The sequence below is a fragment of the Oreochromis aureus genome, linkage group 3, assembly GCF_013358895.1.
Source record: "Oreochromis aureus strain Israel breed Guangdong linkage group 3, ZZ_aureus, whole genome shotgun sequence".
NCBI classification, from domain to species: Eukaryota; Metazoa; Chordata; class Actinopteri; order Cichliformes; family Cichlidae; genus Oreochromis; species Oreochromis aureus.
Genome location: NC_052944.1, coordinates 113115878 through 113142097, shown reverse-complemented (window position 1 = coordinate 113142097; position 26220 = coordinate 113115878). Strand labels below are relative to the sequence as shown.

General features: G+C 41.0%; 1 protein-coding gene across 1 annotated transcript in view; it reads left to right on the top strand.

Annotated features, from left to right (window-relative positions):
* Window positions 1-2833: 2833 nt before the first annotated feature.
* Window positions 2834-26220, top strand: part of LOC120435055 (NLR family CARD domain-containing protein 3-like) — a gene marked incomplete at its 5' end in the record, with an annotated part of 52810 nt that continues 29423 nt past the window's right edge. Inside the window, 5 exons of the mRNA XM_039603850.1 lie at window positions 2834-2908; window positions 5405-5606; window positions 5752-7549; window positions 10054-10227; window positions 21905-22078. Of these exons, the coding sequence (XP_039459784.1) occupies window positions 2834-2908; window positions 5405-5606; window positions 5752-7549; window positions 10054-10227; window positions 21905-22078 (2423 nt within the window). The remainder of the gene's footprint in view (window positions 2909-5404; window positions 5607-5751; window positions 7550-10053; window positions 10228-21904; window positions 22079-26220) is intronic.

The window sequence follows — 26220 nt, the reverse complement described above, 5'->3', positions numbered from 1 at the left end:
TATAACTGCAGCGGACATACCTGAGAGGCCGCGATCTAATCCTGTTTACATAAAGTAAACCTGCTCCCGAGCAGGTTTACGCTTACGGATCTGTTGCTATGACAGCAAGTCCCAGATGAGCTTCGGAGAACCGAACGATCCAAGATCACGCGAAATCGTCAACATTCAAATCCGGCTAACTTACTTGGCGAGGTACGAAGAACGGACCCCTGAGCTACGTTCGTGTTTGTGTACTTATAGTTTGTACTTTCTGAGTTCACTCAGTCCACAGAGGACGCAGCGTACGTGATGACGTCACAGCCCTTAACCTTCTTTACTGTCGCTGTGATTAATATTTACACACGAGACACTTGTAGAGCTGTGACGCTAAGCTAGTCAGACAGCATGCTAACGCCAAGCTAAAGCTAAGCTATCGCTAAGCTAGCCAAGAACCCAGAGTGACGTGAAAGCTGAGTAAACACTGACCCCAGACCAGCACCGTGATAAAGTGAGCTGCTGCTGCTGAACCTGAACAGGTAGCAAAGTGATGAGCAGTCAGGCTGCAGGTTTCTACCTGTTCATGTTTCTACAGTAGAATCACTTTGAAGTGTCTTTGTGCTGTTTCATCTTTATTTGTGCTCATAAACACTCAGAGAAACATCACGTGACCTCATCAGGATCTGTGTTGGTGTGTGGGGCTGTACCTCAGCTTTATGTTGTTACATGGTCGACAGTGTAATAATAACTTTTTTGAGTAATGACCAACACTGATCACAACAAAGAGGAAATGCCTCCAACATGCACAAACATTTGACCCACAACATGCAGTTAATGTGCACAAATGTCTTTGATATGCTGCTCAGTGATGGTGGTGACTGTCAGAGCAGAGCTACTGAGAATCAATAAGTAATATCAATGATGGAATCACTAAATTCTTCTCATCCCTGTCAGTATCATACATGTGCTGTATAATGTGATAAATGTAGAGGTGCTGGCTGTTCTCTCACTCTGCTGTTTAGCTGTAAAGGATGCCTCCCTGCCTTTGTCTCATTCATGACCTTTAATAGTCTCTTCTAACATGCAGAGATCTGTCTGATCTGTTTCATAGAGTCTAACCAGCCTGTACAGGTAACAACAACAGTCACTGCATCACTGACACACAAACTTCATCTCTGTCAATAACAACATTCATACATGGAATAAAAACACATCAGTGGATCATTGCTGGAGCTGCCTGGACTTCAGTCTTCAGGATCTCAACCAACAGCATCGACATGCTGCTCCAGGTGTTTGTGCTCCAGATGTCTGTGCTCCAGACGTTTGTGCTCCAGACGTTTGTGCTCCAGATGTCTGTGCTCCTGGTGAAAAGACTCTCAGTTTCCTCCTTGAAATAACAGGATCAATAGTGGGTCAGCGACATGCTTTCTTTCCCTCTCAGGTTTAAATATCTGGGACTCTCCACCGTTTGGTTTTAGAACTGAAGAAGCTTCTCGGATGAAACGTCTTCCAGAAACTTGAAGTCTCTCTTGTCTTTCCAAGCTCCTTAGATCACCATGACCTGATGACTGAGAACCTACAGACATACTGACCTGGTCTCTAGGTTACATGACAGGTCAGAGATCAGCGACTGTAACTCAGTTACTCCTGTTAATGTGAACTCACTGAGTGTTTGTGGTTTACCTCTCAGACTGACTGAAGATGATGATGGAGGAAGAGGAGGACAGAGCAGAGTCTGCAGGGTCCAGCTGTCCGTCTGTGAGGAGTGACGGGTCCAAAGGTCAAAATCCACACTTCAGTGGTGAACCTGGACCAACGAGGTCAGAGAGCTGAACTCACTGAGTTACATAAATAATTCTGCACTGACATTATAATCAGTGTTGATTCTGGTTGATTTTCTGTGTTTGTGAGCTGAGAGGAAATGAAAATGAATTTGTAACAAAATCAGTTTTGTCCAGTTTTCCTGTAAAAAGCTGAACTCTAATCTAAGAGGATGTTACTGACAGGAAACAGCTGCATCATCTGCAGTCTGTGTGATCACAGCTGCTTCAATCATGTTTGTGTCTGCAGAGGTCAGAGGTCACAGTCTGCAGGGTCCAGCTGTCCGTCTGTGAGGAGTGACCGGTCCAAAGATCGACCTCCAGACTTCAGTGCTGAACCTGGACCAACGAGGTCAGAGAGCTGTGATGACTCCTTTACATGTTTGTGTTTCCTGGATAAATCTGACCTGAAACATCCTCAGATTGTTACAAAGATTCATTAAAAGAAAACAATGAAAGAGAAAAGATCCAAATGTTAGACTTGGTCATTTGCTGTTTGAGGACAGTGATGCTCATATCTGTGGGGAACGTGTGACCTGAGTGGGTTCATGTTTGTCTTTAAAGAGCTGCTCTGATTCTCTTTGTGTCTGATCTGTGAAACAGTCTGAGAGGTCACACAGAGACCAAGCAGCTAAAGCCTGGATCATACTGGCTGCTGTTAATGAGACTCCATCAGGACAACACTGAACCACAGTGCTGTTCATGGAAATCAATCAGTGCAACTTTACACTGTATTACCAAAAGTACTGACTCGTCTGCCTTCGCACATGTAAACCTGAGTGACATCATACTCTGAATCCACAGCACTTAATATGATGTCAGCCAAGAATTCAACATATAACAGCTTTAACTGTTGTAAAAAGTGTTTACGGGACTCTTTAACGGTTCTTTCAGAAGCACATACGTGAGGTCAGACACAGGGAAGCAGCAACACTGACTGAACACAGCTTTTAGAGGCTAAATTCACATTTTAACAATCAAAGTGGCTGTGTGTGTGTGTGTGTGTGTGTGTGTGTCCATGGTTCCTCCACAGAGTGGACCAGCAGAGCTCAGAGGTTCCCAGTGGTCAGTCTGCCCAGCAGCATCAAACACAGCTGGACTCCATATTTATGGTCTGTACGTGTACAATAACTACTTTATTATTAATATTCATAATAATACATTTATTTATAGCTCCCTTTCAGAACACCAAGGACTCTGTGGACTAAATTACCAAAAGAAAACAAACTTTGAAATCAGACGGTGCAAATGTGATCACAGGGAAACGTTTTAAACATCGAGGCTTTAAAGAAAAACCAAAGTGAAACAGTTTGTAGTCGAGATCAGTGGGAATGAAGCTGAATAAGTGTTTCTACAGTAACTTAGAGAAATAAATGACAAATATGATGGAAATTAGCAGCATTAGCACTTACTAATGATGTGAGTCGACACCCGGCTGTATTGAGACGACCACATTAGGTGGTCCTCAACTGTAAAGGAAACCAGTGGATCCAGTCCAGTCGTGGCGACCTGTGGTGAGTCGATCTGAGCAGCTACTAATGGAAACGGGGCCATAGATGTGTTTGTGCTTAATAACAATGAATCACAGGATTTTTACATCACTGTTAAAATCTCATGTTGTTTGTTAAAGTGTGCAGTTCAGGGTGTGTTACTAATACTGTGGTTTGTTCACTTTCCAAAGATCCAGCCCCCATAAAAAGCAGCCAATCAGCTTCTAAGAGTTACACACCCACACATATCTATCAAGGTAACTCTGGTCTAAAACACTTGGATTTAGCTTGAAGAAGGTTCCTGTACGAGGACTGAAAATGATTTAAACAGCAGCCACAGAACAACTTTGACACACATTCATAAAGCCTGCAGAGCAAAAGAAAAACTTGCTGAAAGTCTGGCTGCTCTTATGAAAAGTACAGAGAACTTACGGGTCGCTCAACACTTGTGCACAATATAAGAGTTTAAATAAATCTGAAGAATAAGTCAAAATCCTACAATCATACTGAGAAAATCATCTACAGCTAACTATCCAAGTGGATTTGTTTAAGACAGCTCCATCTGCTGGTGGCCCTCTGCAGGTGCATGAAAGGGGCGTGTTTATAGTGAAAGTAGTAGAGAAAGTAAACCCCATTGGAAGGAGGAGGACTCTCAGCAGCTTCCAGCTCATATTCAGACATTTGACTTCTCACTGAAAGCAGCAAGTTTGAGTGTCTGTACCTTAATTAGAAGAGATAACATGGCCATAGTAATTAGAGTTGGTGCAATGCTGTCCTTGTAATGTACTTCATGATTTTTATAAATCTTTTTGTGGACAAGTCCAGTTTTTCTGTAGAGCCTCTCAAGTTGGTGACAGCAGTAGTTGAAGTTCACGTGTAAACCAGAGCAGCAAATCAGGTCCAAATGTGTTGTTCACAGTGAGTGGGATCATCAGTGTGCTGCTATGTTAACATCCTGCAGCAGGATTTGTTTGGTCAGAGAATGGATAGATCACTAAGTCAGTGTTGAGTTTAGGGGGATGGTAGACAGCTGGAGTAGGTTCAGCCAGTTGACACACAGTAGATAAAAATAACTGAAGGCAGGAGCAGACACCTGTATGACTTTCCACCTCTCACATAGATTATTGTCCCTGGGCAGAGCCACAGGGCTGGTAGATGTAAACAAACCTGGAGGAGAGGATTTATTCAACTGAGAAAAGTCACAGAGTTGTGTCTTGATGCTCAATCATCCAGGTGAGTAAATCCCAAAAAGGTTGATTCTCTTCATCTGGACGTTTTCAGTGGGAGAAACGTTTCATCATCATCAAGTGACTTCTTCAGTCTCAGCTGACTGCAGGTTTCCAACCTTATAAACAGGACATTTGCACAATGGCTGAAACGAACACCACTGAATGAACAATGGGCTGGGAGGTCAGTTCATTGATCATTGGTACTCATATTGTCATGACCATTGATCAACACCCAGTGATCAATGGTCATGAGTACCATTCACAGAGAGTTGGGGAATGGCTGCAATCACAGCATTGTAAGATGGTGACAGATGTACCCTTAGGCCCCTCCTCCATTCAGAGATGGTCTTTCCCTTCTCACATAAATGGCCTCCTTGACTCCGCCCTCAAACCAGCGTTCACATTTCCTCAGGACCTTCTTGATGTGATGTTCTTCTGCTTCCCTGGCTGCTGTGTCTGTGGGGATGGTGTTTGTTCTGTGTTGTTGCGTCCTGATGACGCCCAGTTTGTGCTCCAGTGGATGATGAGAGTCAAACCTTAAATACTGATCTGTATGTGTAAACAGAGTGAACCTTCAAGATCAGTTGGCTGTACGATCAACTCAGTCACCTGAAACATCTCCAAGTTTCTGGCTTCTATCATCAGCCCGTTGGTAGTTCAGCTCTGAACACCAGTGAAATGTTTCTCCCACTGAAATCGCTGCATTCATATGAACAGAATCAACGTTTTATGATCATGGAGTTGTTGACAAAGTCTCAGTTAATCAGATAAAGTCAAAGTTATTATTGGTGAAGAGATCGTGGATGATATGCTCCTTGATCGTAAAGAAGTGGATGTTGTGTAGACTAAAGTTCAGAGTGGTGGGTCATTCATAAATATTCTGTTCCAGCTGCTGGAGGACAACATCATCACTTTTGTGAAGAACGAGCTGAAGAAGATCAAGAAGGTTCTGAATCCAAATAAGCCTAAGTGCTTGGAGTTTCAGAGGGAGGATGATGAGCGGAGGAGCAGCAGAGAGGCATTTGTGAAGATCACAGTGGACTTCCTGAGGAGAATGAAGCAGGAGGAGCTGGCTGACCATCTGCAGAGCAGTAAGAGGATTTCTTACTTAAGGTTTTAAGCTGTTAGATAAATGAGACACCAGTGAGTTCAGTCGTTTCTCTGTGGGTCAGAAATTGTCATCAGTGTTTTGTAAAATCTGATTGTTGAAGTTGTATTTTTATTATTATTATTCAGAACTTCAAGCTCCAGTTTGTCGTCGTAACCTTAAATCTGCACTGAAGAAGAAGTTCCAATGTGTGTTTGAGGGCATCGCTAAAGCAGGAAACCCAACCCTTCTGAATCAGATCTACACAGAGCTCTACATCACAGAGGGAGGGACTGCAGAGGTCAATGATGAACATGAGGTCAGACAGATTGAAACAGCATCCAGGAAAGCAGACAGACCAGAAACAACCATCAGACAAGAAGACATCTTTAAAGCCTCACCTGGAAGAGATGAACCAATCAGAACAGTGCTGACAAAGGGAGTGGCTGGCATTGGGAAAACAGTCTTAACACAGAAATACAGCCTGGACTGGGCTGAAGACAAAGCCAACCAGGACATCCAGTTCATATTTCCATTCACTTTCAGAGAGCTGAATGTGCTGAAAGAGGAAAAGTTCAGCTTGGTGGAACTTGTTCATCACTTCTTTACTGAAACCAAAGAAGCAGGAATCTGCAGCTTTGAAGACTTCCAGGTTGTGTTCATCTTTGATGGTCTGGATGAGTGTCGACTTCCTCTGGATTTTCACAAAACTACAATCCTAACTGACCCTAGAAAGTCCACCTCAGTGGATGTGCTGCTGATAAACCTCATCAGGGGGAAACTGCTTCCCTCTGCTCGCCTCTGGATAACCACACGACCTGCAGCAGCCAATCAGATCCCTCCTGACTGTGTTGGCATGGTGACAGAGATCAGAGGATTCACTGATCTACAGAAAAAGAAGTACTTCAGGAAGAGATTCAGAGATAAGAAGCAAGCCAGCAAGATCATCTCACACATCAAGACATCACGAAGCCTCCACATCATGTGCCACATCCCAGTCTTCTGCTGGATCACTGCTACAGTTCTGGAGGATGTGCTGGAAACCAGAGAGGGAGGACAGCTGCCCAAGACCCTGACTGAGATGTACATCCACTTCCTGGTGGTTCAGGCCAAAGTGAAGAAGGTCAAGTATGATGGAGGAGCTGAGACAGATCCACACTGGAGTCCAGAGAGCAGGAAGATGATTGAGTCTCTGGGAAAACTGGCTTTTGATCAGCTGCAGAAAGGAAACCTGATCTTCTATGAATCAGACCTGACAGAGTGTGGCATCGATATCAGAGCAGCCTCAGTGTACTCAGGAGTGTTCACACAGATCTTTAAAGAGGAGAGAGGACTGTACCAGGACAAGGTGTTCTGCTTCATCCATCTGAGTGTTCAGGAGTTTCTGGCTGCTCTCCATGTCCATCTGACCTTCATCAACTCTGGACGCAATCTGCTGGAACAGAAACAAATAACCTCCAAGCGGTCTAGCTTTTTTAGAAAAAAAGAGTCTCTCCTCTACCAGAATGCTGTGGACAAGGCCTTACAGAGTCCAAATGGACACCTGGACTTGTTCCTCCGCTTCCTCCTGGGTCTTTCACTGCAGACCAATCAGACTCTCCTACGAGGTCTGCTGACACAGACAGAAAGTAGCTTACAGACCAATCAGGAAACAGTCCAGTACATCAAGAAGAAGCTCAGTGAGAATCTGTCTGCAGAGAAAAGCATCAATCTGTTCCACTGTCTGAATGAACTGAATGATCGTTCTCTAGTGGAGGAGATCCAACAGTCCCTGAGATCAGGAAGTCTCTCCACAGATAAACTGTCTCCTGCTCAGTGGTCAGCTCTGGTCTTCATCTTACTGTCATCAGAAAAAGATCTGGATGTGTTTGACCTGAAGAAATACTCTGCTTCAGAGGAGGCTCTTCTGAGGCTGCTGCCAGTGGTCAAAGCCTCCAACAAAGCTCTGTAAGAAAACATGAACTCATCGCTTCATTCTTAAAATCATGGGAAATAAATCAGAGGTGCTCAGTTCAAAGAACACTGCCTTTGAAGAAAAAAAAATGTCACTTAGTCAAATATGATACTTTAAATATTTCACTCCAGCAGGACGTGTCAGCATTTCTAAAATATTTTTGTCTTTAACTCTAATCAAAGCACAATCCAGATGCAGCCTAAAAGAACATGAGCTCTGATCCTTCACTGACAGGTTTATTATCCTCAAGTTGTTCACTTGTCTCCAACAACCAGGACTTTAGCTCTGTTTTTTTTAAAGCAAATACTTCAGCTACCAGACTGCACCTACATCTTTTTCAGATGTTCTTATTTTAAGGTCTGGTTTGTGTCTCACCTTTATCTCACCTACAATCCCCAATGACTCTCTGTTTTTCAAATATAAATCTGTTACCTCGGTGTGGCCAGAACAACATGGTGAACCCAAAATACAGACTGTTACACCCCAGCCCAGGGAAACGTGGCGTGCAACATAAGGAAAATAAAAATAAGGAGAACTGCCCCCACACTCCCTGCTCTCAAGGAAGACAAACCAAAAAGACAACTGCCACGGATTTCACAACAGCCAGTCAGTTTATTAAGGCCCAAAAGGTAGTGGGCGTCAGGGTGAGCATGGCCAAAACAACACACCAAAAACTCTAGAAATGAAATGCAGCTGGCTTACCTTCACAGAAAACCCCAAAAGAAAATTACAGGTGTCTTACCTGCCTCCCTAACCAAAAACAGGAGAAAAGGTTCCCAAAGAAAAATGGCTTCTCACCCGTACTGCTACCGTGTAAAATTAAATATTGACAACACTATTTACAACACGGAAAAAGCTTCCAGAATACAAATTCACACGCAACCACATGCACAGTCCGTTGGGAACAGGAAGTAGGCGGGGGCGTGCCAGTTGAGAAGGGTCCTCATTTATAGCCGGCCTCTCCCAGTCCTCCACCAATGGTCAGCCTCCACCTGGAACTCACATAGCAGCAATAACACAGGACACAGACTATGCCACCCTCTGGTGTGGCAGACCAAAAAACACAGTACAAAAATATCCATAACACTGAATCATAACACAGACAAAGGTGAAGGAACTGAATATTACTAGACGTGAAGGCTTTATTTACACACAGGAACTTGACACTTTGACTTTTTAACATGAGCTGTGAACTATGGTCAGGTGAAGTGGGCTCTGTGGTAGTTTTCGGGAAATGGGTCTTGGTTCCAAAGATAGTGATCTGAGTCACTGTAACAGAGGTAGAGCAGCGTCAGAAAGATCACTGTTGGAGGTGGTAAGTGAACGAGGTTATCTTCAATGTCTTACTTGTCAGCAGCTGGAAAGCGACTTGGGGAAGGCAGGTGGTGAGGTCTGGGTGAGTACTTGTTAGCTTTGAATCCAGGCAAAGGGGTCCAGTAAGTCTAAGAGACGAAAGGCATTAATGTGGCTGTGAGTGACTCAAGAAGACCAGCATCCAGGAAAACGTGACTGAACTCCAAGGGTGAGTAGATGATCCGAGGATTAGGAGGTTAGCAGAGTTATTGAGAGTGCTGGTGTTATATTCAGCCTAGTAGATTACTGTCAGGTGTGGACAATGGACAGGTTGACCAGGCATTGCGGCGTGACGTCAACTCCAAAGCCCTATAAACAGTACATTTGCATAATGACTGAAACCAGCCCACTGAAGGAACAATAGGCTGGGAGGTCAGTTCCTTGACCATTAGGTTTCAGTCATTATGCAGATGTACCTTTTATAAGATTGGGGAAAGCTGCAGTTTTCTGAGACTGAAGAAGTCACCTGGATGAGTGACAAAACATTTCTCCCACTGAAAACGCTACGTCCAGATGAACAGAATCAACTTTTGGGATTTACTAACCTGGATGACTGAGCATGCACCAAGCAAGTTTTTATGAGGTTTACAGTTTCTTATAATTTCTAAACTAGAAGGTGGAGGAGATGGAGCTCATGATAACTGGCTGCTGCCCTTCAGCGTGCTTTATGAAATCATCCAATCAAAATGAAGTTGGCCTTTAGGGAAAGCGGGGCTTTAAAGGGGAATGAGCCAAAGCAGCTTTGAGACAGAAAATGAAACGAGAGTCTGCACCAAGTCCAGGATGTGATACATTATTTATAACTACATTTGCAGTAATCACACATATTAGAATTGATAACGTGACCAGCAGTACTGTAGTAACTGTAATACTGCAGTACTCACAGGCCTGTGCCAGCAGACACTGAACTACTGTCACTAAATTAACCTGCTCTTTACTGGTTTCCATTTACATACATTAGAATAATTGTGTTTATTTTGAAATATTTTTATTCTGTTACACTTAAAGTATTGAACATTTTTTTATTTAATTGTGCATTGTAGTGTACTCATTTGTACACATTTGATTACTTAGGTTCAACATATAAAGAGATTTTATTTGATAATAAATATTATTGTTTTGTTGTTCTTGTTGTTTTTTTCAGACTGAGCAGCTGTAACCTGTCAGAGAAAGGCTGTACAGATTTGTTGTCAGCCGTCAGCTCCCAGTCCTGCAGTCTGAGAGAGCTGGAGCTGAGTACCAACAGCCTGAATGATGCAGCAGTAAAGTTTCTGTCTGCTGCAGTGGAGAGCCCACACGCCAAACTGAATATTCTGAGGTCTGACCGATTTATATTCTTTTTTCTTTTGTTTGTTTGTTTTGTTCTGTTCATCCATATGATGTTGTATCTTAGTATGTTGTTTTAAACTGAGAATCAAGCAATTTGAAAAGTAAGGGTAAACATGATTAATTTACTGTTGTTTCGTACCACATCTGCTCAGCATAAAACAACAAGGATTCTTAAAATATAAGATTAGTTATTGGACCCTGATTACATTTTAACAGCAGTCTTTGTTCATGTTTTCATTTTTAGACTCAACGTCTGTGAACTTCTAGAGGAAAACTGTGAAGCTGTGTCCTCAATGCTCAGCTCTCAGTCCTCTACCCTGTGAAGCGAGATCGATCAACTGTAGACCAGACAACAAACGACGGAGGCCCAGAAAAGTACAATCAAACGATGAGTTTATTGACAACGGAGAACAACCATCAGCATATGGCTTATTTGCTCTGACAAAAATACACTGAGTTCTGGTTTTATAGCATAGAGGATCACACCCCCACATACACGTCAATACAGGTCAAAAATACATTATGTCCAGTCATTGTTTACAGACAAGGGTACATCTTGTACATCTCTAATAACTATAAACAGACATATAACTTCTCTCTTTGATAACACCTTCCTTTTAAGGTAATAACTTCAAGCTTCAGGGCCTCTAAGGGCTAATAATGGACCCTCGTCCTCAATCACTAAGTAGACTGAATTCTCGCAGGTCTCAAATAAGAAGCAGAAGACACTTGGGCCTTCGCTCAGGCCTGCTACTAGATTTATGTGTATTGTAAGCATGCATGCCATTAACCTGCTATGTTCTCATCTTCCCTCACCATGTATCACCTGGACACTCTCACCAGTGAAGCTTAAAACCCTCTTGGATAGAACATCAACTCTAAACAAGCACAGTTATGCAATGTGTATAGAATGAACTCAACCTGTGAATAGAATCAATGTGATGACAAACATATTCAATGCAATATGAACCCTGTAAACAATATTACTGATAAAATAATACTGTAGAACATGTTATTAATGCATTTATCATAAGGCAGAGTATATGGCAGCAATAAAAGAATCTCTAAATCCCAACATTCCCTCTTTTGACATTCCATCAAGGAATGTCACCATACCTCATGTTGTATCACCCCTGGCCCACTCTATGTGTTCTAAGTTCATCTGGTAGATGCCCTCAACCCAGCCAGGGTTAGGAACCCTCGCCATTACTTTTACCAACAATCCTCTGACACAAGGAATGATACAACAACTAGCGATGACCAGTATTCCCAAAAGTACAGTCAAAGAAAACATCACTGACATCGCCACACCTTTCCATTGTCCAAACACAGATGTCATCCAGTACGCCAGCAGATTTTCGATACCTGAGTGTTCATGCATAGTTTTAGACAATTCGATTTTGCTCTCCGTCAGTGAACTCGGACCCAATTGTTCTGCGAACCCCATCATGGCGTCCCTGGTTTGGTTAGAGAGTCTCAGCAGATTCCAATGAACATAGTTACTTTCAAATTCTACCACTATCAGATTTACCAGCTTGTACTCATCTGGAACTCTCCTGGGCACTCCAATAGAGTCTAGGTTGGAGAGTTTAACCTAGGGTCATATGCATGTGTACCCTGGGTCCCTCTTTCGGCCAAAATATGTCTCTTACCTCTGGCGGCTAAGGTACGTGTGTTGTGTTGTGGAATAGCCTTTACCTGCCTAACTGAAGCACAGGCAACACAGTCAGATACATGTTGTTCTCTAGCATTTTGAGCCACCCAATCAAGCCAGAGGTTACTGTCCTTGAAACCGGTGGCACGCTTTATCAAATCCTTAGGCTTCAGTCTGGAGTAATCTGTCGTCAGAAGTAATCTCTTTTGGTTCCTGTTCCTTTTGAGCTACTGTTCTCGAAGTTACCATCTGATCAGTCAGAATGGTGATTAAGCTTTCTGAGCGGCTTAGACTTTGCATCAACTAAATTTGCCCTAAGCATATCACGGGTGATTGCAGACCCATACATCATATGCTCTCCAGCTACTACTAGCTCCTGTACACTTAATGACGTCACACAAATCAAATGTGAATGAGCGGGTAGACCCTTTACCATAATTCAACTCTATGCCATTATTCATGCTGAGACACTCATCACCTTTACCTGACACCTCGCGCTTTTGTCTTTTTACCGATCCTGTTTTAGCAACTACAGTCTCAGGAAGTGCTGGGCTGGACTGGCCTCCGTGTTCAGACAAGTGGTCCGGAGTGCCCTGCAAAATATAGACAATAAACAACACAGCCATCATTAATATCCTTGCATACAATAAACATGTAGTTGTAAGGAACATTCTAATCAGTTTTCTCATTACGTGTCTCTGATTCGTGTGTTTGCATCATGTTATATAAACTTTATATCCTGGAATGAAACTCCCCTGCTTTTGTGGAGTCCTCAACTTGTCACCGCTCCTTTCTGCTAGCGTGGCGACCTTCTGCGCTGCTCTCTCTCTCTCTCGGCCTCCCAGGTAGACTACTGGTTGGCCCGTTGCACAGGTGAGAGGATTTATTTTGCCTCTGCTCGTTATCGTTGACACCTGTGTTAGTTAAAGACGAGTTTTCCTCTGGCAAGCTCTCATGTGCTGGCGCACACTGCGCACCAATGATACCAGGTATCGCCTTTCCCTTTCAGTTGAACTGCTGTAGTTGTTCTGGCAACGACCTCATAAGGACCCGTCCAGCGTGGCTCCTTTCACTGCTGGAGTTCCTCGTGGGCTCAAATTCAGTTCCTTGTTTGCAGACTATAGCATAGCCTGCTTTCGATCCTTCTTCATCACGATGACAGCAGCCATCTCTGAACCAATCCTCAGCTCCAGGGATAGGTTCTGCTTTTAAATCTTCCCTGACTTTCCTTCAACTTCTGCTTTCTTAGTACAATCATGAGGTTCTCCTGATCCCATTAAATCTGCCATATTGATTCCTTCACGTGTAAATGTCAGATTTGGAGCATCTAAAACTTTACTCAGTCTCTGTTGTGCTAATGATGTCATAGTGAACGCCTCATGAGTTCACATATGCCACCACACTATGTGTAGTCAGAACTTTTAGTGGGTGTTCTCTCACTGCATGTGCTGTTTTCTATATTATTTTGGCAACCCCTGCTGCATGCTGTGCGCATGTAGGGTGCCTTGCTTCTGTTGGACTCCACCTTATGCTGACATACATAAGTACCTGTCTTTCTTTATTCAATCATCTTCCGGGGGTGAGAGACCTCTGCAGAGCTCAAACGCCAGTTGCAAGAGCTCTCTAACATTAGAATCATCAGCTGTGACCTATATGGTGTTATTTCGGTACTTTACACGTCACACAGGCTTGAACGTTGTTTATATGGGGAGTTCCTCTTTTTGTGTCTATATCTATTAATATGCCTTGTGCACTAAAACTTCCTGTTTTTCAGTCTGGCTGAGCTCTTGTTTGTAAGTCAAAGGTAGCCTTGCTCTACAAGCCTTCATTATTAAAGTACACATTAAAAATATTTCTTTTATTCCTAACACCAGTCCCCCTTTTTCATTTTTCACTTGAGAAATGAACTAATTCCTAATTTATCACATTAAGTTTACTTCAATACAATCCAATTGAATTTTATTTATATAGCGCCAAATCACAACAAAAGTTACCTCAAGGCGCTTCATAGATACAGAAAAACCCAACAATCTTGTGACCCCCTATGAGCAAGCACTTTGGCAACAGTGGGAAGGAAAAACTCCCTTTTAACAGGAAGAAACCTCCAGCAGAACCAGGCTCAGGTACGGGCAGCCATCTGCTGCGACCACTCGGCGTGAGCCAACAGAGGCTTTGACGAGAGAGACCTAATATTTAATAATCCACATTTCACTGTTTTATTCTTCGGTTCAGATGTGGATTCTGTATTGTTCTTGCTTTGTTACTATTGATGTTTAAGTTGTTTTATTGCTAGATTTGGTTTGTTGCTGTCTGTTTGGGAGCTGACATAGTCTCTATGGATAAGGGTCTTTGGCGGGTAGCATCAGGAGAGAAGCTCCAGAGAGGCATGTTCCCTGTTAAAGCTAAAATATAACAAAAGAAATTATGCTAAACAAACAAAACCTTTCAATTCCCCAACCCTATCTGTCTCCTCAACGGGTTGTATGTTTTCAATGTTTAAAATAAATCAAACAAATAACTTAAGCTGTGTGACGGCACCTTGCGTTTACGCCAGGCTGTGAGCTGCCCTAAATCTACTTGCTACACCCCCTTTTCACCTAGTTTAATTTTTTTCAATCCTAATTTAAACTATTCCTCTCATCCCTTTTATGCTTCCATTATAACCTATGTCTAACAAGCTTTTGATCTTCTTTGTAATATAAACAACTAGGTGTATTTGTGCTCTGTTTTTCTCCTTTCTCTGGTTGGTTCCGTTCGATCTCAGGCTTCCAGGATTCTTGCCACCCCTGTGGTTGCTGTGGTCCTGAACTCTTCTCCTGTAAAGGATAGAAAACAAACAGCCTCTCTCTGCTACACCTCACTAATCTACTATATTCATCTAAGGTTCCTTTAATCATTCAAAGTTGTTTCACCATATCATGTTCTGGGCTCTGTCCTTTATATTAACTTTACTTAATCTCCATGCCCTTCATGTGTGTGAGCAACACTTTTAGTTTTATTAAACACACCCAGGGTAAGATATAAACCATCACCATCTAAGCATAGAAACAGATCAAAAAGAACCACAAAACAATTTCTATATCTAAATTATCAAAAACCCCAAACGTCATAAAACGATCCTAAAACCCATTTCAAATTAAACCTTAAATCCTGTAACTCCCCCTTTTGTAACACATCTTATGTGTTACAAACTCAAAATCCTTCACTCGAGCTTAGGAGATTAAAAGAAAAAGGTTAGTCATATCATATTAGGCATACATGCTCCGGCCCTTCAAACCTGTGTTTAAGGAATGAAATCAAATTAATCATCATGTCAAATCTTTTCTCGGCTCCATCCACAGCCTGCATCCTTGGAACTTCCTAGAAACAAAAACCTGTATGTTAACCAGAACTTCACATTTCATCCTCAGTTTTTCCCCACTTATGATCCAACCTGTATTATAAGAAAGGAAACTTAAACCAGAACAGTTATCAGTCATGTGTCTAACCTTAGTCCAGTCTTTATCTCAGTGTCCAGTCGGTCCAACCTATGGTCTGCCTCGTCCGTCCAGTCACCATCCATTTACACACATTCACTCACATGCATTAACATCAGGTCTTGCTGACAGTGGAGACTATCTCGCAAATATTCAGTCTTCACTCTCAGCAACATCAACTCATTTATTTGTTTTACTTTGTTTTTAAGAAAATAGTTCTTTCTGCTTTTAGACTGGATTGGCTCATGGCAATCCTTTTTAGACAGAGACTTAGCCTTCTCCTCTGGCCATTGTAATCTGGAGAAGGTCACCGAGAATTTTCAGCGGTGTTATCCACTCTTTTGCAGGCCTGCTTAGAACAAAAATGAGAAAAAGAGAGCTGATTATTGGCTCATCCAAACACAAAACAAAATCACCTGACAGGTTTTTTCTAAGTGCACTGTTACAAAATGATTAACCCCTTAGACATGTGCATGTTTGATAAAACTCCCTCTATTAAAATAAGAAAACAACACAAATCTAACCGATAGAAGTAACCCATCACTACAACAACAACCTCAACAATCTTAAACACAGAACATTTTGCCACGAGTTCTTCAGGGTCCTGACACTCTCAGGTCAACTTAACATAATTTCACCTGTTCAATACACAGAAAATCTCGTTAAACACCACACAACTTGCACACCATCATCACTAAATTCTAAATTTTCTCTCCTGAAAACTTACTACACACTAAGCGAGTTGGACAACATGATAAACAGACTCCTATGCTAAACCTGCTATCTGATCTTCATGAGCTCTTTTTATTCAAAGGTTAACGCATTTTCTATTTGTGTGTGTGATTGTGTATATGTTTCTTTTCGTGGTTTTTTCAGACTCCCTCACAAGGTTCCACTTAAACAGTCAGTTTTCTCTTTCGCAAATTTGATCTCCTCCTTAAATAACAACATTCCTTGTCCTCAGCCAGAAGTTAGAGCTTGATTTTCAGGTTCAGGGAACAATTCACCCTGAAAGACAGTGAGTGTCTCCCTCTTTGGCTCATCACTCGTCATTGTTAATGACATTTCCCCTCTGCCCCAGCGGCTTTACCCTTGTAGTCCTGTCTCCTCCAGTGAGTCCAGCTCACTTAGGGACCTAGGTTCAAGCAATCGTGACTGCGCCTTGCCTTAGGTTGTCCCAGGGTTTCGAGGTGGGATCTTACCCGTCATGGGCTGTCCAGCCTTCCATGCTTCGCCTGATATGGGGGCCAAGTGGGCACGGGTTCTATGAGGGGAGGAGACACACTGACTCTGGAAATCAAAGGAGTGTAAGCTGCTTTCTTCATTTCATCAGTATATTAAGCTATCTCACTTCTTGATTATTCCCAACATTTCACCTGTAACAATTTGTGTACGTGTGTTTTCAATTCATTAATGTAAATGTTAGTTCATGTATTTATTTTCTCAGTTTTTCTTTTTCTAAAACATGTAATTAATATATTTTATTACTTTTTCTTAAGACATTCAGTCTCTAATTGCTCTGTTTTCATGCTGCAACGTCTCTCCCCAGCTATAATCAGACTTCCTGTTTGACGCACACAGTTCTCTCTCAGGCCTCCTCTATTCACGCACTCTCCTATGAGTTATTATTACTTATTTATTATTTTGTACAAATCACACAGAATCATTCAAATCAAGTACTCACAACATTCACACACTTAGAAGCACTCAAAATACGCTTTCCTAAGAGTATTTTATCAAACATGCTTGCTTAGAATCAAAAGAGCAAATAGACAACACTCAGTGCGTCTGTCCTCTTAAAAAGAAGAGAAATAAACACATATGGGACAATTCTCCCCTCTTAGACAAAATGTGACCTTTAATGTCCGTTTCTAAGTCATGTTCTTTCTCACACACGACTCTTGGCCTCCAGGGCATAAAACTTTGAGCATAATCTTTTACTTTACAAGAACCCTCATACTAAGACTAAGACTGCTATATGTGCACTTCTTTCTTTGACAAAGTTGTATTTTGTATTTTCTTACTCAGCTGTATATAGTACTGGTATTCTATTTTATTCTATTCTACTTTATTTTATTGCATTCCAGTGTTTTCTAATTTCTGCTGCATAACTTTGCACTTTTACTTTAACAAACCAAATTTCCCACCGGTAGGACTAATAAAAGTCATCTTTATCTTTGACTAGCCCTAACCTAAATCCTGTCTCATCCACTGCTGAAATTCTAGTTCAATGAACACGTGTTGCAGTTTAAAATTAAGAGAGGAAGTAACTCACACCCAAGTACTGTGTGTGTGTGTGTTAATGTCCGTGTCCCTTTAAATGAAAAAAGGTGAACACGTGGTGAGTTTTCCTCAATTTACACAAAATATGACATTAAATATCCTTTTCTAATTCCTGTTCTTCTTTAAACACCATGAATGACCTCCTGGTCATAACCTTTGGACTTATAACTCTGATATAAGTCCACACAGCGCACCAAGCACAGAGAAAATTCAACCTCAGTGGTTCAGAATTCTCCTCAAAATTCAGAAACTGTTTCTGTCATTTATCTCCCCAAGAACTTCATCATATGGACCTCGCCGAGTCCAGTAATCTTCAGCACATGTATCTCACTGCAGCCAGTGAAGATTTAAAAACAGTTTATTGTCTCAGTTTACCCAGTATTCACTTATCAGGTGGACCGCAGCCGATCCATACATCTCAACACAATCGTGTGTCCACATTTACACAACTTATTCTTTACTTGTATCACAACACATCTAGTAATATCATCAGAATTACTTCAACATGGTAAACATTGATTTTCCTTTAAAATCAACTTACCATTAAAACTCGAGATCACAGCTGACTCGATTCTCTGAAATCCTGAGTCAGTTAAAACACCTTGCTCAACTCACGGTGTTCTTTTCTCGGACCCCTTCGTCCGAGCTCACTCTTTTTTTTACCCCGGCATCTCCCCCAGATTGTTACGAGATCTTCATAAACCCAAAAGTAAGCATATTATTTCCCTAATCAAAAGTGAAGCCGTTCCTTACACAGTAATTCTTCACCCAACATCCTTTGTGTTTTGAAACTAAAAAGAGGAAGGAACTGCGCCCAATTTTAAACTGCGCATGTTGTCACTGAACAACACACACACCAGACACAGACCCAGGGCAATTCTTCCTGGATCATTTATCAACGTTCGAACAAACACAGTCCGCATTGATTATTTTCTGGACCTCAGCAGATCCACCAAAATTCATATAAATATATCAGCCATTAACCGATTTATTTCTTTTCCTCAGACCGCGCCGGATCTGTTACTTCAGCACAATAAACACTGATTTTCCTTCAAAATCAGTTTACCAAGAGCCACAAAACCATTTCTGACTCGATTTTCTGAACTTCTGTGTCACTTAAACATCCTGACAACACCAGGTGTTTTCTGTCGGACTTCCTCGTCCGAACTTAATCCTTTTACTTACAAATAAGCGTCTCCCAAAATGATCCTCTTGATCATTAGCTATTCACCGAGCCCACAACTCTCGGCAACACCACCTGACGTATGCCCACGCGGAGCTCCTCTTTGAAGTCTCAAAGAAGTACAGGATTCTCCAATCCCGTGAGTTTGACACTTATTAAACCATAAGCTGACCAATAACTCTTATATTCTTCTCTATTCTTAAACATGCATTGGTCTCTTTTTCTTTTTTACCATGAAATACCATATAACCTTTTAACTCAGCACTGTCTGTTTCTCAAAGTTTCATTATCCTTGCTTCAAAGCTTCTCATTACTTCCAAGTTACTCATTCATTACTTCAACGTTTTACTTTATTCTCGAGAATTCAGTTTTACCCTACTGCGCCAATTTAGTAGTTAAGATCATCTACTCAGCGAACAGATAATTTAGAATTCAGCCAATTTGCACAAATTTGCTTATTGAACAGGTTTGTGCGTACCTCTTAATCTTTTTTTAGACCGGTCTTCTGTTCGCCTCATATCAGATCCAACCTTCGCCACATTAGTTCTCTCTGATTTAATCTAGAAACTTCACGGTCTGCCGTACACAGAATCTCTTTTCCCTTTTCTTTAACAAGAGATACTCAAAAATTCTGCAAATTCTCTCCACTCAGGAGGAGGCTCACAGCTTTATTCTTACTCTGTTTCTGGTTGGATTAAAATAACTCTTATATTAGAATCACCCTGTCCAGTGATACTGTATTTCAAAATCACCAAAGGCACGCTCACAAAACAGGAAAATGCTTCAGCAGCCTTAATGGGATCCCCGTGGGCCTCTCACTGTCTATTTCAAGCACCTATAATGAAACACCGGCACAATGAGCATGCCTTTTTATCTACCCTCATTTAATCAATGTATCTATTCTTTGTTAAAATTAAAAGGGAAGTGACCGCACCCAAATTTTAACTGCGCACTTTTCCCCAGCAAAAGAACGGAAAAGAGACTTTACAGCTCTCTCACACACAGCCTGCAGCCGGCTGGCACTTAAATCATTTCAGACAGTTTCTTACGTCACGGTTTCCAGCTGTATGAGTGGGTCCCTACGACCCGGATATACACACCGCTGCTCGTCTTTAAGAGACGTCAACAGGTCTGCAAATTCTCCAGGAATATCAACAAAACACAGCTTTTCTTGGCCCACGGCGGGTCCACAAATTTTCACTGACCACGGCGGGTCCACAAATTTTCACTGACCACGGCGGGTCCACAAATGCATAGGTAATACTTTTTAATCGTCTCTCATAGCTCACAGTATTTATTCTCAGAGTTACTTCAACACAACAGACCTTAGTTTCACTTTACTGCTCGGCTGGCTTTACTGCAAAACCTCAAGCTTACAGCTGACCTGAGTTTCTCTTAAATCATATATCAACTTCCTCGGACTCTTGCGTCCGGTATTTTACTCTTTTCTCACAATTAAGTGTCTCCCTAACAATGATCCTCTGCGATCACCAGGGCTATATCTGAGGCCACAAAATCTCAGTGGGGCCCTTCCCCAGTTTAATACCCAGGAAACGTCTTTTCCGGGGTGGAGTCCTCCGGCTCCGTGACTTTTAGACACTTATAATCTCTTTATTCCTCTCTATTTCCTTAAAACAACATCTCTAGTTACTTTTAGCTCAGTACTGCTTTTTCCAAGCGACCATGAACACAACACAAATTACTTTTAGCTCAGTACTGCTTTTTCCGAGCGACCGTGAACACAATACTACTCTTAAGTTTCACTTTCGTTGCAACAAAGGTTTTCGTTTCAAACAAAACTCAAAACAGAGATCAACGGATGACCACTTGACTACATATTCTAGAATTATAATCCACTACAGCACAATTTCAGTTTAAGAGGTTTGTGCCTTACCTTTTTGTGGGCCCAATAGTCAAGCGATCACCGTGACGTCTGCCGTTCAATCACCTGATCTGGCTTCGACCTCCGCCGACAACAAACACCTGTACCTCTTACTGCTGATCTTTAGTTGCCCTGCATCCTCCACCAAATGAAGCGAGATCGATCAACTGTAGACCAGACAACAAAGCGGCGGAGGCCCAGAAAAGTGCAATCAAACGATGAGTTTATTGACAACGGAGAACAACCGTCAGCATATGGCTTATTTGCTCTGACAAAATACACTGAGTTCTGGTTTTATAGCATAGAGGATCACACCCCACATACACGTCAATACAGGTCAAAAATACATTATGTCCAGTCATTGTTTACAGACAAGGGTACATCTTGTACATCTCTAATAACTATAAACAGACATATAACTTCTCTCTTTGATAACACCTTCCTTTTAAGGTAATAACTTCAGCTTCAGGGCCTCTAAGGGCTAATAATGGACCCTCGTCCTCAATCACTAAGTAGACTGAATTCTCGCAGGTCTCAAATAAGAAGCAGAAGACACTTGGGCCTTCGCTCAGGCCTGCTACTAGATTTATGTGTATTGTAAGCATGCATGCCATTAACCTGCTATGTTCTCATCTTCCCTCACCATGTATCACCTGGACACTCTCACCAGTGAAGCTTAAAACCCTCTTGGATAGAACATCAACTCTAAACAAGCACAGTTATGCATTGTGTATAGAATGAACTCAACCTGTGAATAGAATCAATGTGATGACAAACATATTCAATGCAATATGAACCCTGTAAACAATATTACTGATAAAATAATACTGTAGAACATGTTATTAATGCATTTATCATAAGGCAGAGTATATGGCAGCAATAAAAGAATCTCTAAATCCCAACACCTGACAGAGCTGGACCTGAGTATCAGAAATGTGCAGGACTCAGGAGTGAAGCTTCTGTCTGCTGGACTACAAAGTTTAAACTGTAAACTGAATACTCTGAGGTCAGATCAATTGACATTTTGTTTTTTCAAATCAACCAATTAAACATTTTGTTCAAGTTCATCCATATGATGTTGTATCTTAGTATGTTAAGGTTTCCTTCAAAAATAAAAAGATGGCATGCAATATAATAATATAATAACAAACTTTACATAAGTATTATAGATTATCTTTTATTTTTCAGACTGAGCGGCTGTAACCTGTCAGAGAGAAGCTGTGAAGCTCTGTGCTCAATCCTCAGCTCCCAGTCCTCCAGTCTGAGAGTGCTGGACCTGAGTAACTCTGACCTGCAGGATTCAGGAGTGAAGCTTCTGTCTGCTGGACTAAAGAGCTCACAGTGTGCAGTGGAAACTCTCAGGTCAGGATATATTAACACATATCATAATTTAAAATGTGAATTATATCATTGTTTGACTTATCAATAGAGCTTTCAGCTGAACTTATATTTATATTTGAGTGGATTATTAGACTCTGAATTACTGTGTAAAATTTGTCACAGTCAAATGTTTTGTTTATTTTTTTAAAACATTCATGTACTGGCCATTTTATATAAATTTGGCTAATCTTCCACAATATATACATTTGATTTCGTTAGGAATCAAATGTACAAATTACATATTTTGCTGGATATTGGGTATTAATGAAAAGTCTTTAATGACACCACATTTCCATATGTAGGAGGTTACCGGTTGGTATTGTTGCAGTGTTTGAGTTTTCCTTGCAAAGAAACATCTGGAATTTAACAAAACATATTTTAAAGCTGTTTTCTCTAAAGGGATTTGTATTACTGATGGTAAATTTGATTCGTTTTACCGAATCGAGTTTAAATGAGTCACTGACCAAAATGCATCATGTCTTTTAAGTCATTTGAGTCACTGAGTCAGTTGCCCAGAGAGTGCCAAAAATGAACTTTTTCACTCAAACTTAATTTGTTTTTATTTTCTTGTAAATCCTACTGCTACGATGAGTGATTAAAAAATAAAAACAACTATTTTATAGAGCAAAAAAAATTAAGATTTCTAAATCGGACATATATTTTGTTTATTTTATTAGTATTTCCCCAAATCTGTTAAATATATATTTTCTCATCTAAATAATTTAGTCAAATAGTGACTTTCAGAATATTTTACTTACAATCTGCTGCTAATGTGAGTCAGACACTGTTTTCTTTTTTTAATAGTGGTGGAACTGAGTTCATATATTTTTCCTTTAGTCTGCTTATCATCTTTGCACAAAAACCAAAGTGCAGACTGAATGTTATATTGCATCAGTCAGACTATCAGGCTTCATCTCAGATGAAGGAGTGACTCTTCCATGGTAACAAACTGTGAGTTTCAGCAGCTGAGAGGCAGAAGGGAAGGGTGAGTGAGTGGTCTTGATGCATGCTCAATCATCCAGGAAAGTAAATCTCCAAAAGTTGATTCTGTTCATCTGGACGCAGTGTTTTGTGGGAGAAACGTTTCGTCACTCATCCAGGTGACTTCTTCAGTCTCAGCTGACTGCAGGTTTCCAACCCTATAAACAGTGCATCTGCATAATGACTGAAACCAGCCCACTGAAGGAACAATGGGCTGGGAGCTCAGTTCATGAATCATAATTATGAAAATTCTCCATTGATCAAAAACCACTGATCAAGGCCCACTGATCAAATGGCCATGAAAACCATTGACAGAGAGTTGGGGAATGGCTGCAATCACAGCATTTTAATCATTATTTTAAATGCTGTAGATTGGAGCCATTGCTCTAACAGTGTATATTGTGTCCTTGGGCAAGACACCTTACCCTACCGCCTACTGGTGTTGGCCAGAGGGGCCGATGGCGCGATATGGAAGCCTCGCTTCTGTCAGTCTGCCTCAGGGCAGCTGTGGCTACAACAGTAGCTGCCTCCACCAGTGTGTGAAAGTGAGAGTGAATGAATAGTGGTATTGTAAAGCGCTTTGGGCGCCTTGAAAAGCGCTATATAAAATCCAATCCATTGTTATTATTATTATTATTATTATTATTATTATTATTATTATTATAAATGTAACAGGGCTTGGTGCTGATGCTAACAGTGCTAGCTGCTTCAGCCTTTATTTACACATTATAAGCACATTTAGCTTATTTTAAACAGTATATAAAACAGCTAGTGCTGCTGGGACTTTATATTTTCACAAGCCAACATGAGCCAATCAGTGAGACGTCTAGCCATGACAGTTGTATGTTGCTGTGCGAAGAGTCGGGCTACATACAGTGATGCTAGTGTTAGCATGTTAGCTTCTGTGTTTTTATGGTTTAGACTTCTTGTTTAATGTTAGCTGCTCTGTTTAGTTGCTTTAAGGTTTCTTAGTTTACTTTTCCTGCTTTGTTTTGGTAGTTATCGTGCTTGGTGTCATAAGTTCAGTTTTACTTCCTCCCCTGACATTGTCTACATTAATTTCAGCTGTTGAAGGTTTTATTGAGTGTTTTCTATTTCTTCCATTTGAACAATAGTGGTGCACTTTATGCTTGTAGCTGCTGTGTGGTAAGTTCTTCTGTCAAGCAAGATGGCCCCTGTGTTTGGCTTTGCTGCTGCTGCAGCTCGCTCGAGGCAACATTGTAGTTTTTCACTGTTGTCAATCATTTTTTGTAAAGTCATTTTTGCTCTTTTGTGTTCTGACTTAATTTCTGCTGCTTTAAATTATGATCGGGAGATACTGTTAACCCTTTAAGGCCGGTCAGAGCGGGAATTCAGTTTTGTATAACTATTTTTAAATGCCTTTAGATCTGCAACCACATAAGCTAGCACAATAATTTTTATTTTTGCATGTGAAACCGGAGTTGTATTTACATCTTATGCATCCAGGTTATCCTAGGTCACCATTTTTTTTCCACACATAGATTTGCAAAAGTTGCATGAAAAGCACTTGCAGCAACAAAAAGTAATATTCCAGAAACACGCTTTGCCAATCCTATCAGCTGTTCATAGCACTTCCTATGTTGGAATAGATGTCAGCGCCAACTATCGTATGTCTGCCATTATCTGCCCGAAACCTGAAGTGACGTTATTTTTGCGGAAGTTCTAGTTGTTTTTTTTGTTTGTTTTTTTTTACCTTCAAGGCTTTTTAAGCCTACACTGGTGTTTTTAAAAGCCATGTTTGAGTTTATGCTTTTCTGTATAGTTTCTGGGATGCTTAGAACTCAAATTACACAGTTGGAAATAGTTTATTTTGATGCACTGAGGTTTTTCTTGCAAATTCGCATTTTAATATTTATTTTCGTTTTTCATGCAGTGGGTTGGGGTTAGTGAGTTAGTTAGTGGGTTAGTTAGTAACTTATAGTTACTGCATGTTTTTCATGCAGTATAAAAAATTTGGGGTATCTGAATAATAAAACTATGAATACACTCAAATTACATTTCCTGTGGTTGGAAACTACTTTGTGCAACCTTTTTTTTTGGTTTTCAGTTTTGAGGGATAAACCTCTTAAATTTCTCTAACAACAAATATATGTAAAAAAACAAAACAATTTTAAATTTTTTGTAGTTTATTGCACTTTTTTGCTATATATGTAGTTACTATGTACTGAATGCATACATATTATTAAAATTTGGGCTATAACGGTTGTATTGATGTATAGCAACTTGAACTGCTCCCCAAAATGGCTCTACAACATGTAAAAATCTAAAGATAAGCTCTGGCGGACTTGGTTCTATGGTAGATCTTAAAGGGTTTAACATCAAAGATTCAGTGGAGAGCTACTGTAACAGCTGAACAGAAAAACTCTTCCTCCTCCTCTGGTGTGCTACTGTTCACAACCCGCAGGACTTCCACCCTCAAGAGACAGAAAAGGGGAACGAGGGATGACGTTCGTTTGTTTGGGTGGTTTGTTTGCTGCCGTCAACATCGTGTAATGCATTTAAGTGATACTTCAGACATGAAGTACTCCGGTGATAAGAAAGCTCAACTTTGCTTCCAGATAACTTTAGTTGTATCAACACTGCCCACTGAAACAGTTTAAATTGAATATGTCAAAGATCTGTACCTGTCTCCATGTTTCTGTCCCCGCCCCTTTCTTTCTGTCCTGGGTCATGTGAGCGCTGCAGTAGTATTAGGCCCACCCTCAATGCTCTCATTGGCTGAGACGCATAATGACGGCCATTTCAAGCCAGCACTGACCAACATCCCTCCTGTGACCCGTGGCTTTTATATTCAGAGCCAGTGAGCACTTTCACAATAATCATGATTTTAAAAACTGTGATTAAAATAATTGCTGACATTAATCAGTTAATGAGTTAACGAGATAATAACAGGTTAAGTTGCCCTAATAATTAGACTTTGGTGACAAACTGATGTGATCTCCATGTTTCCTTTGTTGGACTGTGGGCGAGTGTCAGAACTGAATGTACTGAGTAACATGTAGAGTTTCAATATGTGTCAGTTCCAGTTTTAGAGCTCTAAAGTGCAGCTATCATGTTAGGAATATGTTAGGAATAGACAGAAACACTGAGGTCAAATCTTTATTTTACCACTCGCTGCATTC